Raw genomic sequence first — 21770 nt, 5'->3', positions numbered from 1 at the left:
CTTGTGTGACATGTTTCTACAATTGTTTGATGGAAGTAAGAAAGCAGAGGACTTACGAAGACACATCTTTATTTTCGATAATCTAGTGATAAGAAAAGAGCCAAGACATCAGATTTGAACAGAAGTTCATACAGATCCGCTGCCTCAAAACTATAGGAGCAAAAACACAGTTGTGTGTGTTATGTCTATTTTTATAACTAATATGTGGGGATAGAAAGGAAGAGTTAAGGGTGGGTTATTCTGGTGGGTGTAACCAATCAAAACAAAGACGCCAGAGCAGCAGTGGGGGGCTTTGTAAGTGTAAAACTAACAATCACAGGCTGTGTTCTCTGAGACAAAGAAACAAACCCTTTGACCCCCAGTGGCCTTTGTGTGTTTGTGGCTGGAGTTAGTAGTAGTCGTAGTTGACATTGGCTCCGTGTCTGTAAGTGCTATGGTCACGCGGGCCGATGGGGGAGTTTTCATCGTAGTGGTGCTGACGCCCTTGGTCACTGGAGCGAGCTTGGTCCATCCAGTACGCCAGATCAGTCTCCAGCCTCTGGTGAGGGGAAAAAAAACACCACAGACGTGACTCATTTAGAAACTCGGCCTCAACAAATCTCCAGCTAATAGACACAGAGGCAGCTGATAAGGTGTCCACTGAGACTGTCAGCAGGCACAGCTGAAAATGTTGAAAAGGCCAATGCTTTCACAGCTTTGGCCTTTTAAGGAGGCAACAGCAAATGGCACACATGAAGTGCCATGCATCGGGCTGTTTGAGAAATGCTGTTACACTGGCTGAAACGAAAATGCTGTCAGCTGTCAAAAACAGGCAGTAGGGGTTATTTTGTGCACTCCGCTCCCTTTTTTTTCTGCTTCCTCGTTCCTTACTGTCTCTGGTGAATTCTACATCACAGTGACCTGAAAGATAACTGAAACTGCCTCTGTAAGTGGGGTAATATTTTTGAGTGAGAGGGAATTCATGTATTGTTGTGTGCTCAGTTTCACGTCTGTATTCATTCATTCAGTCAGACGGCAACATGGTGAGGGGTAACTGTGCCTTTTGAAAAGACTATCTTTTAGACATCAGAGCAGACTACAGTTTACATTACCTCTTGCCACATTTTGTTCCTCCATGTATCTGAGATATATGAAGATCCAGATTACTGACGTTTTTATTGTCTGATGTATCTGTGTTTGTTTCTTATTTATGTTTTTTGCATCATCTATCTTTTTAGCCAGGTTTAAAGCCCCTGAAAATCCAGTTTTTCTCAATAAAATGAAATATTTATCACTAAATAAGCAACAGTCAGAGTTAAAGGTATTGTTAATTAAGAGTTTAAAGTAAAATAGATCTGCTTCATCAGACTGTGGGTGTGGTTTGGTCAAATTTGATTGACAGCAGCCTGGTAACATCAGCAAACAACCTTAGTGTCAACACATTTAAATTCAAATATTACTAATTCCTGATTGGTGCTCGGAAGAATGTGACAACATGTTTTCCAGCTGAGCCCCGCCCACTCCAAATCAGTGAGGACGGCACAGAGAAATATGAAATAACAAAAAGTGTTTCAACTTCAACAATAAGCCGGAAATATTTAGCTTTTGTTTTACACTTTGGACCCCATTGTTCATAGCAAGAAGTTGACTAAGAAAATAGTTTTTATTTGTTTTAGAAGTATACACAACATTGAACTTGCTTCACAAAATGTCTTCAGACATCAGTAAAGGGCCTCTTAAAGGGCCCCTCCAATCTCAAATTGCTATTCACAGTTAGTTTTACTCGGCTCACTAGCTGAGTAATGTTTCTGTGGCTCTGGAGAAATCAGAGAAAATTACTCAGACCTAGACAGACAGAAACATTACAAACTGGGGATATGGTCCAATGAAAAACACATGGTGCATTATGGGAAGTGTAGGATCCAGTGTATTGACCCATAGTATGGGCAAAAAGGTCAGAAAATCTCAGCCTCTGCTGCTTCGATTTTGAATTTTTTAATCCATCTCTCCAAAGTCCCTCAACTTTATGGAAGTAAAACACTATATCACGTGAGGTCTTTGAAGGTAACACACAAGTGAATCCTGTCACATTGAGAAGAATTGAGTCTGAAGTCAATCTGCTGTGCAGAAGGCAAACTAAACATGAGTTCTTGGTAAGAGACACACTGTTGAGAGACGTTTTGTGTCGCCGCTGTCAGTGTGTGTGTTCTTTCGTTTCTCAAACCACTATGTAAAGATTTCTCCACAGGTGGCAAATCTATGTGCTGTTTTTGTTATGTGGATCAGTTTTCTTTTGCAGAATCTCATGTTATGTTGACGGCTGCTGTGGAGATGGATTTCTGTTTTTTGTTGTGCTGAAAGACGTCAGGAGTTCAGAGGAAACCTGAACTCTCCTGGGACAGGCGCAACCCACCTGCTCGTCAAATCCCATGTACATAAACTGCGTAATCCACTGCTGTACGTCTGGTCTACTGCGGTCCCAAATGTTCCTCTTGGTTCTGCTCAGTTTTGCCAGGAACTCTTGAGCTTTGGATGAGGGGAGGGCAACAGAGGACTTTGCGGGGGCAGTACCAGCTCCTGCCACTGGGTGGAAGCACAACAGGGCAAAAGAATGAAAGGGCATTTTCAAATTACTGGAGTTAATCTTCACATCTGCAGTATGATAGTACTGTTGAGTAAAATGTTACCATCTCCTTTCCTTAAGATCTTGTGCAAGCTGCTGTCGCTGGATACATCTGTTAAGGAGAGTCGACAGAGAGCTAATGAGCTGCAGTATGAACCTCCATTCTTCATGACAGGTGAGTTGATAAATAATAAAACACAATTCAATCAGCTGTCATTCATTTCTAAGCAGTCACATGCAATGTTTATGTCCAGTGTAAATTGTAGTTTGTTTTGCCAGTTATGGGCGAGCAGAATACAGGTGAAGTTGATTTTTGATGGCCAATCTTTAAGACCTTGTATAAGATGTTGGTTCATCAAACTTCTGGCTGCACCCCCCCCCCCCCCATTTATTTTGCTTGCACTGTAGCAGATTTTCTGATTAGCTTCAGTAGTTTTTACATCACTGTTTCCCCATTTCAGTCAACTAGTTTCATGGATGAGTTTGTTCTCAGTTTTCATTATAGATGCAAATGTCAGAAGTGGAGCATTGAGTTAAAGGAGAAATCATCAACACACATCAGATGAAAGTAGTTAGTGGCCAATTTGCATGTAAATACATTTCCTACAGCGACTCCCATCCTGCTGCTCCTCTCTCCCACTGGAGCAGTGGAGCTACACTAGTGTGTGTGTGTCTGTGTGTGTGTCTGTGTGTGTGTCTGTGTCTGTGTCTGTGTGGCGAATGTTCATATGGACAAAGTGTGCGCTAATGAGGTATCTTGTACCTCGCTGCACACAGCCATTTCAGTCAGTCTGATGCCCTTTTACAATAATTGTAGTGGCAGTTGACTGTCCTCCCTACACCTGGGCCACGTTTCCTTTAGTTCATCTGTTTTTCTGAAAAGCTAAGACATGAAACAGGTTTTTCCTAAGCTAAACCTCCCTCAGAATACCATGTACTTAAAGAATATGCAGAGAAATCCAGTCCATGTCTTCAGGTGGACTGTGCGGTTAGAAGTGGAAGGATACAGTTGGAGAAAATTGCTTGCATGTGTTTTTTTTCCAGCTTGTGTGCCAACATGAGCTACGAGCAACAAATTCCTTGCAGAATTATTCTCATTACTATAGAAGTCCGTCCTCAACATGTACAGTACAAGTCATTCTTTTTGCATGGGGTGCTTTTTAATCGTTTCTCCCGCAGCCATCAGTAGCAAGTAGTGAACCTCTTGACATCTGTAATAGTGCATTCATCAGCTTATCAGTGCATTTTAATGCATGCAATACATATGCTTCATAATAACAGTAATGGTATAAAATGGCACTTCTCAAAAGGTAAAGTCAAACAAAAGTCAAAGGCCAGTTTGACCAGTTATACTTCACTTTTTTGAGCCACTAGCATGCCTCCAGGGATCCAGACTAAAACATCTCAACAACTGTTGGATGGATTGCCATGAAATTTTGTCCAAACGTTCATGGTCCCCAATGATGTTTCCTACTCACTTTGGTGATCCCCTGACTTTTCCTCTAGCACCACCATGAGGTTCACATTTATGGTTTTGAGTGGATGTATTGCCGTGAAATCTGGCACAGACATTCACACCCCACTCAGGATGAACTGTAATAACTTTGGTGGTGGTATTTTCTCTTTACAGAAAAAGAGAAGACGACCCGCTTTTTCCTTTTCACGTTTTTTAAGAATTAACATAAATAAAATCCCACACACTTCCCATTCATCTTAATTCAACTGCTAGTGCTGTTAGAAACCCAACTACCACAAAGAAATACAAGGCCAGATGGTGAAGGACATACTGATGTGAACAAGAAAATGTGACATTTTAAAAGCAATAAGTAAAGCAGAAGAAAAACCGAAAATAAGGACAAGATTGAGCTCACCTCTAATAGCCAGCAGTGTCAGCAAGATAGCCAGCCCCATTAACCTCAAATAGAGCTGCTTGGATGCCATCTTGTACCCACTCAGAGTCTTTACAGAGCTGCTCAAAGGCAACAACTGTGCATAAACTGCTGCACTACCAGAGGGAAGAGTGGGCGGCAACCCAGACTTTCCAAGTGGAATCTGGCCCGTGGCGGTGGAATGTCACTTACCTCTGCGCCTGCAGAAACAAGACTGCAACTGGGAGCTTTTCAGCTCTTGAATGAATTTTCATGTGTGTCCCAGGTACTTTTCCAGGAGGGAAGAAAAAGCAGAGCTCCAATGTACCTGAATGTGGTTCGTCATGCAGGTTTACTCCATGAAGAGATATTCAGGATTTCAGAATATTGCAATTTCTGAAGCAGATTGCTGTAGCACAAACAGTGTTATAAAAATACTGTTTTCACTTAATGAGAAAAATGATTGCACTGTCTGTGGTGAGTTTCTGTTAACCAGAAAACTGTGCACAGTAATTCAAACTCGCAAACACTTTCATGCATGTTGACAGTGTCTCTGTAATATTCATTACAGCAGCTGTCTCTGACACTAAAATAACAGAGTCGAAGTCTGAACTGTGGCAAGAGCTACTTGAAATTCATTTCAACAGCAGGTCAGTGACCAACAGTGAAATACTCAAGAGTCTCTTTGCTTTTTAAAACATCAATCATTCAGCATACTGACTGTATGAGAGGCCAAATGAGTCTCATTATCAGCCAAGTATGGATAAAAGGCCTAATTCAGCTGCTGCAGTGAGAATAAACTGTGATGCTGCAGATTAAATTAGCTGAATGCAGCATGAATTTTAAATATTTCAGTCAAATTGTATTGTTTTACAGCTCCACCTAAACCTCCCCCACCACCTTTAGCCCACGGAGATACCACTGTTAACCCCCAGTGCTTCATTTCAGCGTGCATGGTGTGCACTTGACATTAGAACTGGGGTGTTGAAAAACAAACAGCTCTCACAGTTTTTTTCTTCCACTTGACTCTGCTCTCAGATAGTTGCAATTTTCCAGCAAAGATAGCACCCAGTCACTTGAATGAAAATTGCTCGCCGAGCGCATAACCCAAAAATAAAAAGTTTTCTAGCTTCCGGGTTCACGCTGTGTGTGGCCCACTGCACATGCACATGAGTGTTCCTCCCGCTGGCTGCACTCTTTTCATTGGGATGACGTCACACGCATAAAAATAGCTTTTCTAGGCGCCGGAAAAGTTTTACAAATGTATAACTTCTTTGGATTAAAAGTTGCATAACACAAAGAGTAATAGTTGGCCTTGTTTACAGTTGGAGGTGTGCTGCCAACAGTTTTACAGACGTCTCTTTTATAATGGTGGTCTTTGGGGAAAATGCCTTTTGGGCCGCAGGGGACTATTTCATTGCAGTACCGCGAGTGGCCACTGAGACAATTTGGCAGCAAGGCTGAGAGGTGGTATCCAGCTCTCTTAAGACAGCTGTGCTCAATATATATCTAAGCCAACACAAGCTACTGGTCAAACCAAGTAAGACTGAGTGCGTTTTATTTCTTATGAATTCAACTTTTCATTTGTATGCGGAAGATTGTGTCATATTGTTTACGAAAAGTTACAGTCTCACTTTAATGATGTTTATCAGTCAGCAATTCCCTGCAAAGTAACAATCTGACATCAGATTAAATGATGAACTGTTTCTTTATAGAGGTTTCATTCTGGTATTCTCACTCGACTGGGCTTGAACTTGCAATACGAAGAATGTGTGTGTGTCTGAGAGGGAAACTACAAACAGTCTCTGTGTCTCTCTCAGGTGAAGCTGGAATGCAGGAAACCCAGAAGCTGGCAGACGATTGCAGTGCTTTCATGATGGATGACGGAAAGAAGATGAAGCGAGCGACAAAACAACAGACAGAAAGAGGGACAGAGGTGGACAGCAGACGAATACAGTTGAAGAAGTGGCTACATCCTCTTTATGAAGCCTGCGTTTGGGCGGCTGTGTGCCCTCTCACACACAAACTCAATTTAGCTCCGCGCTCACACTGGGGCATTGGAAAGACAAGAGGTCGACTCAATCTGAAGTGAATTGAACTGAACCGCCTGAGTCCTGGCAGGTGTGAAAGGCACAAGCCTCCGCTCTCAGTGCTGGCGTGCCTATAGACATGATTTTGTGTTTTTATTATTATTATTATTATCAGATATGTCTTGATGCAGGCTGAGTCTCTGGCTTCTACTAACAGTGAGTCTTAAGAAAGGCTCACTGTCTGCAGGCTCATGTTTTCATTGCAGTTGAAAAACAAGAATACTAAAGGGAAAGCAGATGTCTGTGGATTTATGTACATACGAATACAGAGTTTGAGTTTCAAAAATCTTTGCCTAAATACACACTGTGGATACAGACACATACTCACTGATCGCCCATGTGTCCCTCGGCTGCCATTTGTAATTCTCAGCCATGGAGCAGATTGGATCAAGAGAGGTTAATGAGAACGAGGGATGAAAGACATGAGAGGCAGAGAGAGCACGGCGTTTATGACAGGATGAAGAATTTTATAGCCACAAAGTCTTCATCTGACATCTGGTTTGATCTTGCCCATCCACATGTACCACACACTGATCTGGAAAGAAAACAAAGCATTGGGACACACTGACTCAGATTCAGGTACAAGGGTTTTCTTTTTTATTTGCCCACAAAACCGTGAAATAAGCATCACTGCATCAGAGCGCTCTTGGACGAAGATAAAGCAGAATAAGGTAATCCTCTCTTATATGCCATATATGTGTTTGTTGTCCCGGGGATTAGGAATTGGAACATCATATGATTAGAAATATGAATTGAACTTTGCTCCTTTTCCAACACGTTGTCTCTGCTTCCATCTCCCCTTTCCACTTCTCCTGACACTTGACTTGACAGTCTGAGTGTTGAGAGAGGTGGATTTACTTCAGTATGTGACACTTACGCACACAGACATCCCAGATGCCCCTCAAAGCTCACACAACCTCTCTTCACTCAAACGACAAATCCCTACTTCAAAAACAGTCGGGAATGAAAGCCTTGTATTACCTAAAAGACGTGCACGTGAATTCTTCAACTTCAATGTTCCATTTAACCCTCATGTTCTGTTCGAGAGCCCGAGCCCTCTTTAACAGTTCTTATAAATCATCCCCTCATGAAAGTTATCATGTTCAGGTTTTGTTGATTCAATTTTATGATCACATATAAACCTCTCTAATACAGAATTTACAGGACTGTTGCATTAGACTGCATTACATTTAACTAGGTGTACCCCAGCTGGTTAAATACAGTGGATTTTGATTGGTGTTTGCGGTAGTTTTTACTCCGCACTACACCTCCCAAATCCTAAATGAGTGTATTTGGATTTCTGTTATTGGAATTTAACAATTTGTTCATAAGAGGTCTGACAGGAAGTTAGATCAATAGTCTAATTGACCCCCAATTGTGTAGGATAACACACAGACTGACTTTATGGCAAACAAAAGGAATATATAATTGTTAATGCTTTAAGGTCATTTCTATATTTTGTTATCAAATGTGCAAGCTCAGTTTGTGGCAAAGGGAAGGGATACCACGTCAATACTTTCCTCCATATTGGGTTTTAATAAGTTCAGAAGAATGAACATGTTAAAGGTGACCTCTACTCGCCCTCAGACTCTTAAATCTCTCCTCTGCCTCACTCCTCAGACTGAGGGTCAGACTCGGGACTATCGTAGCCCAGCTCGGCGCCGATGGGGAAGTGAGCCCAGAAGGTACGAGCCAGGTCCTGCATTCCATCGTGAGCTGCCCGGGCTCGTAGCTCCTCCAACCACCCGAAGAAGTCTGACGACCACATGCCCCAGTAGGGTAGGCTTCGTTTCTCCCTCTCCTCCCTCCTGCCGGCTACATCGCTCTCCTCTGCTCCTGTCAAAGAAGATGAGAGGCTGTATATCACAATGTGAAGTCCATTCACGTGTGATGGCGTATATGAGCTGCTGACATACCTGTAGGAGGCAGGAAGCCGAGCAGAAGGGAACAGAGCAGCACGCACACATATAGAGCACGCATGCTTTCGGGAAATGAAAGACGGACCACAAAAGGCTTGACCTGAAAAATAATAGTTCTGTTCAGAGAAATGTGTGTGTGTGTGGATTCAGGAGCATATAGAGCATCTCAGCAACACCATAATGTGGAGAGCAGGATGTAGGGACTAAATGTAATAGCAGAACAGCATGTACAACATAAAAAAAGCCTCCATGTGTAAGGAGACCGTCTCTGCTTCATCAAAGATCATCTTCAGTCTTACCTGATCAGCAGGAGGCGATGCTTGTGGTACCGTCCCTCGCCCTTCCCTCTCAGACTGATCTCAGGATGACGGCTGCATCTCCATTAGAAGCTGACAGGAGGGTGGACATGTTTGTTTTTCACATTTTGAAAAAAAAAAATCTTTACACCTCCCTGTCTCCACAGGACGTCAGACAGCCTCTTTCACACCTCTCACGTCCATTTTGCTGTATACAGAGAAATATAGCCTCGCGTTTTGTTGTGTGCAAATGTCCTGACGTGCTCTTTAAATGTGATGTTTTTGAGCCGAAGGTAAGGTCAAATAAAATAAGAGGTCACATCTGGCCCTTCTCTCATATTAATGATGAAGACTAATTATTTTTACTACAGTATATATTTAACTATGTTGTTGTCACATCCATCAGCAGCTCAGTGTGAGATTTTTAGCCTTGAGCTGCGGATTTTTCTTTTTTTTCAAGGGGAAAACGTGGCTGAAAGCTGATGAAAAGAACCAGTAATGTACCAGACAGTTTTCACACCTGGTATCCAGACGGACTGCACTGACTTTCAGCCGCAGGGTGTAAAGTTAGTTGACAGTTTTTTTTTCTGTCTGACCCTCCTTTTATCTGTCCTGTGAATGGTTGTTTCTCTCTGAGGACAAAGAGAGGAGGGGTCAGACTGAATCCACACTGTCTCTTAGTTTAATGGACAGAGTTGGTGTTTCTCTCTTATTGTCAACAAATCCCACAGAAAGCCCAAAACCAACAATGTGTCAGTCCATCAGTACTTTGACACCCTGTTTCTAGACCCATTCTTTCTCACTGAAAAAGCTCACAAATATAGAGTAAATTCCTCGAAATAAGCTGATATTTCATCCTACAAACAACCCTGGCACCCTAAAAGAACCCAAGAGGTGTCCATAACCATAAAAATAAACACGGCTGATCCAAAACATTAACTTAATGACTTACAAAATACTGCCAGACGAGAGAGAGCACGCTGTTCCTGCAGCCATGATTTGAATTCACAGAGAGAGAGAGAGAGATTATGCATTATGCAATTTAGATTAGAATAGATCTGATTGTTGAAGGTTCCAGGCAGAGGCGGCCGCAAGCATAACAGCTATTTTACCTAGTCAGGCACAGACTTTGGGAACTGTTAATGAAAATTAGTCCTCAAGAGTGAAACGAGCGAAGCTGTTCACATATTTCTGTGGAATACATTTAAGAGATAAGGTGGCTGCAGGGGCTTTATAGATACATTAATCTTTAGCTTTTTCACAAACTACTGAATACAGAGTTTGAATGAAAGAGAGTCACAGAGAATGAATCTTAAATATGAATACGAGGAAGAATACTTCATAGTTTTACCCTGTTCTGTAACAATAATTAACAGTAACTGTAAATAACACAACTGTAGTTTATACATATTCATGACAGGCTTTTAAAGCATGCAGAGATTTTTGTTGATTTTTTTTAACAATGTTAAAAGTTGAAGCTGTGAGAGAATATAAGTATATATGAGTGGGATTATGCATTAGGTAGATGTGTGTGTGTATAATGAGGGAACGTGTCATCCACTGATTGTTTCATTTGGATGATTCTTCAGGAAAAAAGCAAAAAAAAAAATCTGAATAGATTAGACAAATCTAAGACAATAGACAACTCTGTGTAACAGAATTATAACATTTTTGATAATCGATTAATCATTTAAAGTAATTTTTTAAGCAAAAAGGCCGAATATTTGATGGTCCCAGCTTCTCAAAGGTGAAGATTAGCTGCTTTTCTTGGCCTTACATTGTAGTAAATTTAGTATTTTTGGCATTTTGGGCTGTTGGACAAAATGATATATTTTGAGACATGACCACGTGCTCTAGGTTATTGTGATGGGCATTTTTCGCTCTCATGTTTTATAGACCAAAAGATTAATAAAATAATCTGCAGATTAATCGATAATGAAAAGAATTGTTGGTTGCAGCCCTACAGAGGAATAAGCTCTGACTGCACAGGAAATACTTGTTAATAGGATCAATTCATTGATAGTTGTTATTCACAATAAGACAAACACAGAACATCTGGGGCCTCATCCTTGAAGAGAGAAGCGAGCTGGGGTCCGAGAGAAGACGAAGTGTGCATTAATGTTGAAGGAAAAGACAGGATAAAAGCATTTCCATCAGTGTAAGATGTACGCAGGAGCACATCGATGTGAGCGTGCGACACAGCTGAGCCTTTAACTACAGGTCCTGTAAAATGAGACGGAAATGGGGAGTGAATAAGGCGGGGAGCAAGGCAGAGGAACCATTATCTTGTCAATACATCTTCAAGGTTGCAGTTAATTTTGCTGTATTGATGGGGCCTTATAAATTCTTCCATCCCTATGCTCTACACCCACTTAGCACAATCTATCAGTCATATCTGTTTCTGTTTGTCTGAGCAGCCTCTTTCTCAAGTCTTGTTGCACTCTCAACATTCATTACAACAGGCTTTCACTCATCCACACAATATCAACACTACACCGACATACTCCTGTGTGGATTCTCATTTTGTTACCAGCCTTGACCCACATGGTGACAAATGGGGGCTAAATGAGGCAAAATGAAGGCTCCTCCGTTAGTTTGAAGGCATTTGGTATTGATGATGATTCTGCTTTTACATGGAACTATTATGTTATGCTGGTTTTTGCACATTATCATTCTATTACCTTTGTACTACCCTTATTCCCACCATCCCTCAGGTTTTCTTTTTGCACTGATATTTCACATACTGAGAATATTTTCTTATGTGTATATATACTGTTTATATGTAAATATACATATATATGTTTTCCTTTTTATTTCTTCCTTTAATGCTAGTTTTATATTCTTTGTTCTATTTTATTGCCTATTTTATTATTTTATTCTATTCTAATTTAAATATCTGAATATATAATGTTTATACATGTTCTGTGTGTGCAGCCTGGAGGGAGCTACATTTGCCTTTCATTCAGGGCTGCAGGTAATGATTATTTTCATCGAACGATTAATCTAATAATCTGGAGATTCATTGGTAGTCTATAAAATGTCAAGAAATTGTGAAAAATGCTCATCACAATTTCCCAGAGTGACGTCTTCAAATTGTTTCTTTTGTCCAACCAGCTGCCCAAAACCCAAAGACTCTTCATTTACTCTCTCATCATAAATGACAAAGAAAAGCAACAAAATAGTTAATTGATTTTCATTTGATCGACTAATCGATGAATCGACTAATCATTGCTGCTCTTCTTTCATTATGCGCTCCTGTAATGTATATGCCTTGCAGTCATATCCATGGCTTACTGGAGGTAACCGGTGCTTTCCAGACCCACGTAGTTTCCTGTGAATTACCTGATGTTAAATCACAGAAACTGCAGCCTGAAGCATTTCTCCCTGTTTACATGTGCTGATCACGACTCTGTCTCTGCTAATTACAACTCTGAACTTTCCACTTAACACCACCAAGAGTCATTTTCTGTTTTTATGTCTTCACAGGGTTTTGTGACCTGAACCAGGTTAAATGGGATATTTTCTTTTAATTCAACATCATAGATTCTTCAGCGTTTTATTTTATTTATTTATTTAGGGGTCTACAGGCAGAAATATTCTTTTTTTTCTCTGACAAACAGGCAAAGAAATGTGGCTGCAATAAACACTAAACTGGGACCAGAATCTATTGATAGCATAATAAAATAACTGAACATGTTCAGTCATTTACTAACTCAAAAGTGGATTTGATATTAAATTACTCTTTAAGCTAGCAGCTAGTCTCTCTCTCTCCCCTGGCCTCTGCTCATTTTCGGGTTGATAGCATTTGGTGTGCTTTTAGTTTATTTTCTCTTTTAGTAACATGAAACAAGCCAATTAAGTTACAACTCATGTGTGGTCTTCCCTCATTGTTACTTTTTTTAAAAATTGGGATTTAATGTGAATTTGGAAAAGCCTGAATGCAACACAAATTCAACTTTTTTATTTTTAAATCTACAAATTCAAATCACACTCAAATTACAATTTGCAAGAGAGACACAACTGAGATTCCTACATTTTGTTTGCTTTTGTTAAATAGTTGTTTGGTTGTTTCTACACTGAGCTCATTGGAAACTTGGAAGCCAAAAAATATGAATTAAAATCTAACATAAGCACATATTCCCACACTCCCACTTTAGGAAATTGAATTCATTGGTAACCAATCAAACTGATGTGCTTCTTTTTTTGTCAGCATCTCTTGCAGGCTCATATGTGGCTATTTAAAATGTGAACAGCCAGTCAGGTGACGATGCAGGAGGCCCAATACTGCCACCATGTGGAAATGTAAAGGTACTGCAGCACACAGTACCAGTGACAGTTTTGCAAGGTTTTCTCCTCTGTTGTTGAATATCTTAAAATCACCATAACAACATATTGCTCTCCTGTGTTATTGTTCCTGTAACAGGTGGACAAACGGCATTTGGTCCAAAACATAGAGTAATTGAACTTCTTCATCCAAAAAAGGTAAGGAAATAGAGTAACTTCTTAAATGTAATACTCAAACCACAGTACTATATGGAGGTCTCAGTCATCACTCTCACACAGAGATATGAAGTCCTAACTGTTGGCACCTCGGTGCCATGGACGCTGAGGCAGATGGTGGTTTAATCGTGAGTGACGCAGACACAAACACTCCTCTCAGGTGCCCTCAAACATCAGCCAGACTCTACACCAGCTGACAGATACAGTGAGTGGGAGATAGCTGTTTGCCAGATGGGACTTGATTGCCCTGAAGGGGCTTTTGATGGCTGACAGAGTTTGTACACAGTGGTTCAACAAATTATCAGATCTTTCCCTTAACTAAGATCCACAATGTAAAAACACAGCAATGCCCTGAAGTATCCACTGCGAGATTTAGTAGTAACAATCGTAATAATGTCAAAGAACCTTTGAACTCTGTTATACATTATTATTGCATAAATAGCATTTTAATGTTTTAGCTAAGTCAACTACATTTTACTTTATTTTGGTAATTCATTATACAGTATATGTAAGTTTGTCATTTTTTTTCATTCAAAAACTTATTCTACAAAGTAACTAATCATTGGTATGACATTTTATATTCAGTAAAAGTGCAAATTACAAGCACCAAAACTCTACTGGAATAACTGCTGGTAAACTAGGCTTGCTCTAATGTTAACCCTTGTGTGTAGATGTAAAGAAGAGAAAAAAGAATAGACAATGACTTAACTTCAAATCCAATCCTGTTTGTAATTTAACAGATTGTGCAGTTGTAGCTCAACTGTTAAAATTCAATCTGTGGCTCCTCCTGTCTACTTGTCAAGGTGTCCTAGAGTGAGACACTGAACCCCAAGTGTTTGTAAATCTGGATAAAATGTAAAACACTTAGGACTAATTAATATAATGTAAACACTGTAGCTTTACTTAGCTGTTAAGGTAGTATAGCTTCATGAGTTGAGCCTTATGGAGCTCAAGCTCTTGTCATTGAAGGCCGTGGTTGGCATATGGGTCTGCCAGTCCAGGTAGAAGGGGGGTATAGCCTGATAGGCTCAGCTCAGTGAACAAATGTCCTTTTTACTGCCCTGAGACGTGCATAAGCCTTTACAAGTTATCTAAACAATGGACAACAGGATGGTAAAGATAACACAGCCAATCATGCGTTTCACATGTAATTTTAGTATTCTTCAAAAATTTTTATTGAACAAAAGTATTTCAATTCTCATCACGTTGTCGGTGATACAGTACCATAGTTTGATCTTGACGATTCATATATGCACCTCATCTTATTTTGAATATATACATACAGTGGAGACAAGAATTAAATAACATTGCTCAATAACATTCAGATATATCATATAAAAGCTGAGGACCCCATCATCAACAACACTTCCATTGGTAAACAAATGCACATAGCAAAAGGAAATAAACAAGGAAAATGTTTGGTAAAACTAGAATTGTTTTCATTGTAAACCAGATGTTTATTTGGTTTGACGGTAAAAGATGACCTTCATTATAAATTGACCGTTCGTTAAGCCCCGCCCACCCTCGATACTGCCGCTCCACTTGTCCAACGTCCCGTTAACAGGATGATGATGGCAGTTTTAAATGTTTTGAAGAGTGGGTCCTTGATTTCAGGCAGAGGCAGACAAAAGCAGGCTTCTCATTTCTAGCCGGCAACTGTCTATTTTGCTATCTTAAATGACAACTGTTGCGAGCACATTTAATAGCTGTAGCTAACGCTAACTAGCTAGCTAATTACTGACGCGCCCTTTGGCCTCGGAAGTGACGCTCGGTTATTAGCTAGTTAGCCGGGCATGCTAACGAGTTCATTAGAGCAGATAAACACACAGTTTAAGCCATTCCTTATATTTATACTCAAGCTTTTGGTCTTGGAAAGGCCTCTTCCAAACTCTTAGCTAAATGACTATAAGACAGACCTGCCGTGCCTAGTTACGGCTGCTAAGCTATGATTGGACAATCGCCGTTCGGGGGAGGGCTTTAGCGAACGGTAAATGTTTGCGACTTGGACTGATTTCATGAATTTCTAAGTATTTCCAAATCATTTGTTGACCTATGGATTGTGATTTATGATCGAGAGCTTAGGGCCCCACTTTTTAGTTAAGTTTTCGTGTATAATTACACTTTTCCTGTAAAATTCAATCACAAGATTCACAAAGATATACTCATCTTTGACAAATACTACATCAGAGGAGGTACTCATTTATAACTGCATTAATTCGCAGGAGCTGGAGCAGATCAAGTGTAATTACTCAAAAGTGTTACCAAAAAGGTTTTTATTATTCTTCAGTCAGCATCCTCATGTGGCTACAGACACATACTGGAGAACAGACGAGGAACATGTTCAATGTGACACAATATAAAGCATGAGCATAGAGCTATGAATGAATGCCAAGTATAGTGAGTGCAGTGCAGACCTGGAGCCAGTAGTATGGGTACAGGGTGGCACATTTGGTTACATTGATAAACATTCAAACTCTACAGGAAATCAGAGGTCTCCCCTATTGCATTAATGCTCCCCCACTGCCTTCTAGAAATATTACAGGAAGTATTGTATCCAGATTTTCAATAACATGACTACGACTTGTGACTGGGTCTGTGGAGACAGAAACTAGGAGGAATTTGAAAAAGTGACAGGAGACAAAAGTTCAAATGGGGAGAGAAATCATGTAGAGGAATGACTGAAATTAGGAGCAAAAGGCAAGAGAGTGATTCTGGTCACTTTGTGAAGTCATTGTATGAAAGAGCAATGATTCAAACCTCCAGAGAGGAATTTAAATTAGCTTTAAAAAAAAAAAGTTAACTCAGGAACAAACATTTCTTTTAAAAATAAATGAACAAAATAAAACAATGGCCAGCAATTTGACAGGAAAACACCAGAGTAAGGTCCCTCAGAGGTTCGAGTCCTTCTTTGAACTGTTAAACGTCCTCGTGTGTGGATTAAGAGCAATGGTGTAACCTACAATGTGCGTGGTAGTAAATGGACATTATGTATGACATCAGAAGGACACCTCAACCCTCAACCAAGGCCTCAGGCATTCTGTTAGCAGCAGATGTGGTCACTGCGAATGTTGGAACATCCAAGATGCAGAGGCTTATTATGCACTGTGCTGCACATGTAGGATGCAGCTGGGTGTTTCCTGACACAGTGCTTGCAGTCTCGGGGTTACACTGCTCGGTTGTTTCACCTGATCACCACTGGAGGGCGACAGACTGAAAAACTTAGAGGAGCGACTGAGGATCTGGATGTAGCACAGACGCTACAGCGAGAGGGTCTAGAGCTAAGGCTTGAGTTAAGACAGTTAGGGGGTGGCATTAGTATTATGTGTGTATAGTGTGCATGGAAGAGTGTGTGTGTTTGTGTGCGTGAGATCCAGTGTAGGTGTGAGGATGTGTGAATCACAGCATCGCTTTGACCAGGTACAGCTTCTCTCCGTGTTCGCTGGTGAAGATGGGGGCTTTCTTGTAGTGCTCCACTAGTTCGTCCATGGAGCTGAATCTGCGCTGGCCGATACAATACACTCCTTCTGCCTGCTGCACTTTAAAGTGCTTATTCTTACCGGCCGCCTTCAGAGACACAGAGAAATCATTGGGCTGAAAAATAAAGAGGGAGACAGTTGTTGGCATGATTAGAAATATGAAAGAGTGACAGAGAAACACATGCTTTACTCCAGCAGGTGGCAGTGTGTTCTTATATTTAAAGATCTGAGCCCACATTTATCAAACTGCAGCAAGGGAACTTTGGAATAATAATAATAATAATAATACGATACAATGAAAATCACTTGCAATTTAGAATTGGTTATGGTAGAACTCTGAAGCAACATTTGTCCTCCATTTGCAGCTGCTGCTTTCTTATAAACTGTAAACTCCAAATGCACATTTGATTGGATGTTATATTACTTTTTTTCTTTATTATATGCTTTCTCTGATGCACCTCATGTTCTGTACCAGCAGGAAGTCTTCCTCCCTGCTCCAGTTCAATTTTCTTTTTGCTTCCATTTCAAACAATTCTCTATTATTTCATCACAACACAGCCACATATTAGATTGTTGTTTATTTCACATGTTAATTGCTAGTGGTGATATACAAATAATGCCGAAAAACTACTAAAACCATACATGCTTTTGTAGAATAGAATCACTAAAAAGGTTGTAGGTTTAATTCTTGTGTCTGATTCACTTTAACAAATATGCCGTTGAAGGTTTCACTGACACTTTGTTGTAAGTAGGAATGCGTTGTTTGATAAATGTGTAATTTTGAAGTTGCCTCATAAATACAGGCCCATAACATGTCACGCAGGAACTAATTCACATTTATTAAATCTCCTCTTCTTCCTCATTTGAGTTTCTAAAGCAACTCTGCCATGACTTCATCCCACTGACTCACCGATGACTCGCTGTCTCGTATGAGGAAGTCGCCCTCCTCTCCTCTCTCGTTGAGTATACACTCGGCCTGATGTCTGGTAATGTTGCCGTAGTACCAGTCCCTCCCAGCGAACTTCCCTGAGCGTGCCGGTGCCACGGAGCGGTTCTGCGGGGAGCTCGACATAGCGGAGGGCAGGCTGGGCCGCTCGTCCAGCACCGTCACATAGTTTTTAGGTACCAGGCCCACCATGCTGCGCGAGTTCTTACACCTCCACCACTCCGGGTCGTTCTCAGGCTTCTCCACCACCTCCATGACCTCTCCCTTCTCAAAGTTCAGCTCCTCCTCTGTCACAGAGCTGAAGGGGTAGAGTGTTTGAACCAAGTGGAGCACTTCATCTGGTCCGTCTGCTCGCCCGTTGGCCAACAAAGTCCCTTGAGAGCCTCCGTGGTAGCCCCGTGAGGAATCTCCCTCCCCTCTGTCATCTGCCCCTCCGAGCTCTTCCTGGACATAATTGGAGGGAAACCAGCCCACGCGGCCCGCCTGACTGCCCCGCCACCAGCCGTCACTACACTTCTCCATCACGGTGACCCTGGAGCCTTTGACCAGGGTCAGCTCGTCATCTCTCTCTGCTGTGTAAGCAAACTTGACCACAGCGGGGACGTTGAGGTCGTAGATCCTTTCAGCAGCTCCTCCCAGACCTCCGCCCCCGCTGCCATTGGAGGGGTACTCAGTGTCTGAGCTTGGCGTTGGGGAAGCATCACGGGCGCTTGCCTTTCTCTTAGTTTTTCCCAAACCTGCAGCATGAACAGAAACAAAAGGGATTGGTCACACATAGAAAACCAGATATTTTCTTCTCATGTGCTTTAAATTCCCTTTAAACCTGCATTAATTATTTTCTTGGCCACAACTGTTAACACAACATTGACATATTATCACTTTATAAAGATGATATGGCAAACATGTTAGCAAACACTTGCTTATTTATACATCCAGCTGACATGGATCAACATTAGCATTTGGAACCATGTTTGTGCCCAATGAATGCACCTAAGTCCAATATTCACCCTCTTTTCAGATCTGTTTTGGTCTCCTAAATGCTCCACTATGTTCATCAGCTAGACACTAACTTTGTGTGTCTGCCGTTTAGTGCTGGGCAAGAAGCGTACAGTACGTTTATCAGAGCTTTTACACTGAAAACTGCTGACTGCTTTGTCTGTAAACAGCGCTGATGAATATGGTGAGAATAAACCAAAACAGTTACGTTAAAATCAAAAGAATAAGCTGAACTATGCTAAAATGCTCCGTAGAACTGAGGGGAGCCGCAGAGTCAGGTGATACTTATCTGTGGGTTTGTCTCTACAAGCAGTCATTTCATCCATTGTTAAGATAAAAATATTGATTACAGCAGCTTTAAACTTTAAATGTTTAATCCCAAACACATTTGAATTTCTGCATTAGTGCAGTGGTGAGAGGCTGTGAAGACTGAAGGCAGGTTTTAGAAAGCAGGGAAAGGCCTGAGCTCCACGGGGAGAGGAGGCAGTTTAGGTCAGCAGGAAACTAATTGAGGCTGCAAGTTGCACTCATGGGCCCTCAGAAGCACAAAAACAACTTCCGAAATGCAGGATATCCTATGACAAACCTCGATGGTGAAGGACAGATCAATACACCTGATAATAGAATTAACCCAGAATTGCACACATCCACTTGCACCAAGAGGCCCATGTCCTTTTACTCATACCCAATGAAATGAAAGCTCATTATCTACTTAGTATTCTGTTGACATGAGCTGCACGCCGTATACACATCTATACTAATCAAAAGGCTGAAAATAGGTGGTGTAGACAGGGAATGAAAAGTGGAGCAGGCACCATGGGCTTGATAATGACAGGCACATCCCGGATCAAAGTCAGCCCCTGTCTTACCTGTCTCTGACTTTTCTATTCATGTACTTTCAAAAACGTCTTTAAACTTGTGTTTGCACACTTCAATGAGACCTTAAGTTTTTAAAGTCTCTCGGCTGAACATAACCGAGGAGGTCTCCTCTTCAAATTCATCTTAAAATAATAATTATACACCATGTGGTTGACAACACTTAAACTGTTCACTTGACAGTTGAGGCTGGCATGTGCTCATGTGTGCTACTAATAACCGTAGTGGGTTTCTTGACAGCTAATCACCCAGCCCGCCCCCCCCACAGAGCTTGCTGAAATGCCACAGAAATGTCATTGCTGAATAGAACATTTACATTGTTTGGGAAAACTGCTGGGTTCACACAGAGTAGCATTAAACTTGTTGGCAGAGAGAGGAGGACGAGGAGGAGGAGAGCTATGAAGAAAGACGAGGGGTCCCTTGGCAGCTGTTTCTCACACACACACACACACTCACACACACTCACACACACTCACACACACTCACACACACACAGTAGACCAAGCATATCAGAGACCACAGCTGACAAAAACGCAAAGAAGGATGAGACAGGAATAACAAGCAGATCATGTTTATGGATAGCAGTGTGCATCCTGATATCTGTGTGCATATGTGTGTCTGTATCTCCTGACTGTAAGCCAAAGACAAAGGTTGACTCTTGGGGCTACTTCAGGTGGTCCCTTCAGAAAAATAAAATAGACTGTCGCTGCCATGGAGCACAGAAGAGAAGACACACAAGTAGGCAGCGAACACACACTCCCTTGAGCTAAGGGAAAACACTTTAAACGCACACACAGATATACACACACACACCTTTCTTCTTCACTCATTTCCACTTCAAGGCACTGGCCTGCTGGTTAGAGCAGCAGCAGGCTATATTTCCTCCTCCCACACATTTACTCCCTTCACCTACCTCTTCATCTTGTGGAAGGAGACTAGATTTTCAAGCCCAGAGGACTCAGAGGGAAGAGAGTTGATGAAAGCCTCGATGACTGCATGTTGCAGCATATTGCTTCACTCTACAGCTTACAGTGGAGTGCAGCGTGGAAGATACTGTAATAAATGAGTCCACACAATGCCACACCACCCACCAGACCCATTTAAGTATGTGCAGTAATGAAAAAGCACAACCTGGCCCCTAAATGAAGCATTAGCACTGTGTCAGCGAGTACTTTGAGTGAATCACAGATGAGCTATGTGCCCTTTAAATAATCCTAACAGTGTTGCTCTGTTCTCAATATTCCACAAGTGCCACAGGGTCTAAATGTATTACTGTGTGTAAAACCAGTAAAACCTACCAAAAGGCTCGAGGAGACAAATGAAAATTAATTGGAATGCTTAAATTGGATTACGAAAAGGTGTCGGTACTGCATGCAGCCTGCATAGCCTGGACATGCAGCATTTGGGGGAAAGAATTAGAAATGTAAAGGTTCAAATTACTTCCTTGCCTTTATTAAATCGTTTATAGTGGAGATGCGGACAAACAAGACGAAGGCCCCTCACGCTTCTATTAAACATCATGGTCTGCGGCCGCCACAACTGCATGCTGCTCCCTGTTGATGGTTGGTCTTTGGTACACCAGATCTAAATCACTTCCTTTTCCGCCTCATTTCAAAACACACCAGCATGTAGATAACAAACGCAACATACAGTCACTATAAAAGAAAACATGCCAATAGCATGGCTGAATGCTATCAAACTTGGGAAGGTGTTATGATATGCATCAAAGGTCACATGCTGGAATCAAACTGGGAATGTGTGGACCACTAGGCCACCAGAACACCCCACATATCCCTAATTCTTAACAAAACACTAATGATAATCTAATGGTATAAATGTTCAAACCCCTGATACCCGTCAAGCTCTGTACAGACCATTTATAGACGGAGGATTTTGGAGGCTCTGGCAGAAATCCGAGCTCTTATTAGGCGCTTTCTGACTGACCTACTGTAGACCACATATTGTGCTTTACACAGCTGCACATTTGCAGCTTGTTTGAGCAGAAAATGGGGCTATTTCGCTCAACACTTACAATCACTATGTTCATTAGAAAGTGCTGAGTACAATGGACTGCAGGTACATAATCCTTTTTATGAGGACAGGACAAAGTGGTTTTAAAACGCCTCACATTCACCCACGCACACCCTGGGTGGTGGCAGGGCTGGCATGTAAAAACTCGTGTGGACAGAAATCTAACTTGC

At 41.4% G+C, this 21770-nt stretch overlaps 3 protein-coding genes across 3 annotated transcripts in view; all 3 read right to left on the bottom strand.

Moving 5' to 3' along the window:
• Positions 1-58: 58 nt before the first annotated feature.
• Positions 59-4561, bottom strand: ecrg4a (ECRG4 augurin precursor a). Its single transcript, XM_070915235.1, has 4 exons — positions 4474-4561; positions 2667-2714; positions 2393-2562; positions 59-538 (listed from the first exon to the last, which is right to left on the bottom strand). The coding sequence occupies exons 1-4, from the start codon at positions 4541-4543 to the stop codon at positions 389-391; spliced, it is 438 nt and encodes a 145-aa protein (XP_070771336.1). The 5' UTR covers positions 4544-4561; the 3' UTR covers positions 59-388.
• Positions 4562-8169: 3608 nt separating this feature from the next.
• otos2 (otospiralin 2) lies at positions 8170-8979 on the bottom strand. Its single transcript, XM_070914995.1, has 3 exons — positions 8967-8979; positions 8477-8644; positions 8170-8396 (listed from the first exon to the last, which is right to left on the bottom strand). The coding sequence occupies exons 1-3, from the start codon at positions 8977-8979 to the stop codon at positions 8170-8172; spliced, it is 408 nt and encodes a 135-aa protein (XP_070771096.1).
• A 5447-nt stretch (positions 8980-14426) lies between these two features.
• The window catches only part of nck2a (NCK adaptor protein 2a), a 32080-nt gene continuing 24736 nt past the window's right edge, over positions 14427-21770 (bottom strand). The window contains exons 3-4 of the mRNA XM_070914519.1: positions 17662-18434; positions 14427-16866 (exon numbers count right to left, since the gene is read on the bottom strand). Of these exons, the coding sequence (XP_070770620.1) occupies positions 16672-16866; positions 17662-18434 (968 nt within the window). The 3' untranslated portion in view covers positions 14427-16671. The remainder of the gene's footprint in view (positions 16867-17661; positions 18435-21770) is intronic.

Source organism: Enoplosus armatus, chromosome 11 (assembly GCF_043641665.1).
Source record: "Enoplosus armatus isolate fEnoArm2 chromosome 11, fEnoArm2.hap1, whole genome shotgun sequence".
In the NCBI taxonomy this organism is placed as follows: Eukaryota; Metazoa; Chordata; class Actinopteri; order Centrarchiformes; family Enoplosidae; genus Enoplosus; species Enoplosus armatus.
The sequence above is the reverse complement of the archived record's forward strand: the minus strand, read 5'-3'. Positions and strand labels throughout refer to the sequence as shown.

Coding starts and splice junctions, on each gene's coding strand:
- ecrg4a (XM_070915235.1), bottom strand. CDS start 4,543: ATGGCATCCAAGCAGCTCTATTTGAGGTTAATGGGGCTGGCTATCTTG. Junction 2,563..2,666: donor GATCTTAAGGAAAGGAGATG/GTAACATTTTAC, acceptor GCTTCCACCCAG/TGGCAGGAGCTGGTACTGCC. Junction 539..2,392: donor ACATGGGATTTGACGAGCAG/GTGGGTTGCGCC, acceptor TCCCCTCACCAG/AGGCTGGAGACTGATCTGGC.
- otos2 (XM_070914995.1), bottom strand. Junction 8,397..8,476: donor CGGCTTCCTGCCTCCTACAG/GTATGTCAGCAG, acceptor CTTCTTTGACAG/GAGCAGAGGAGAGCGATGTA.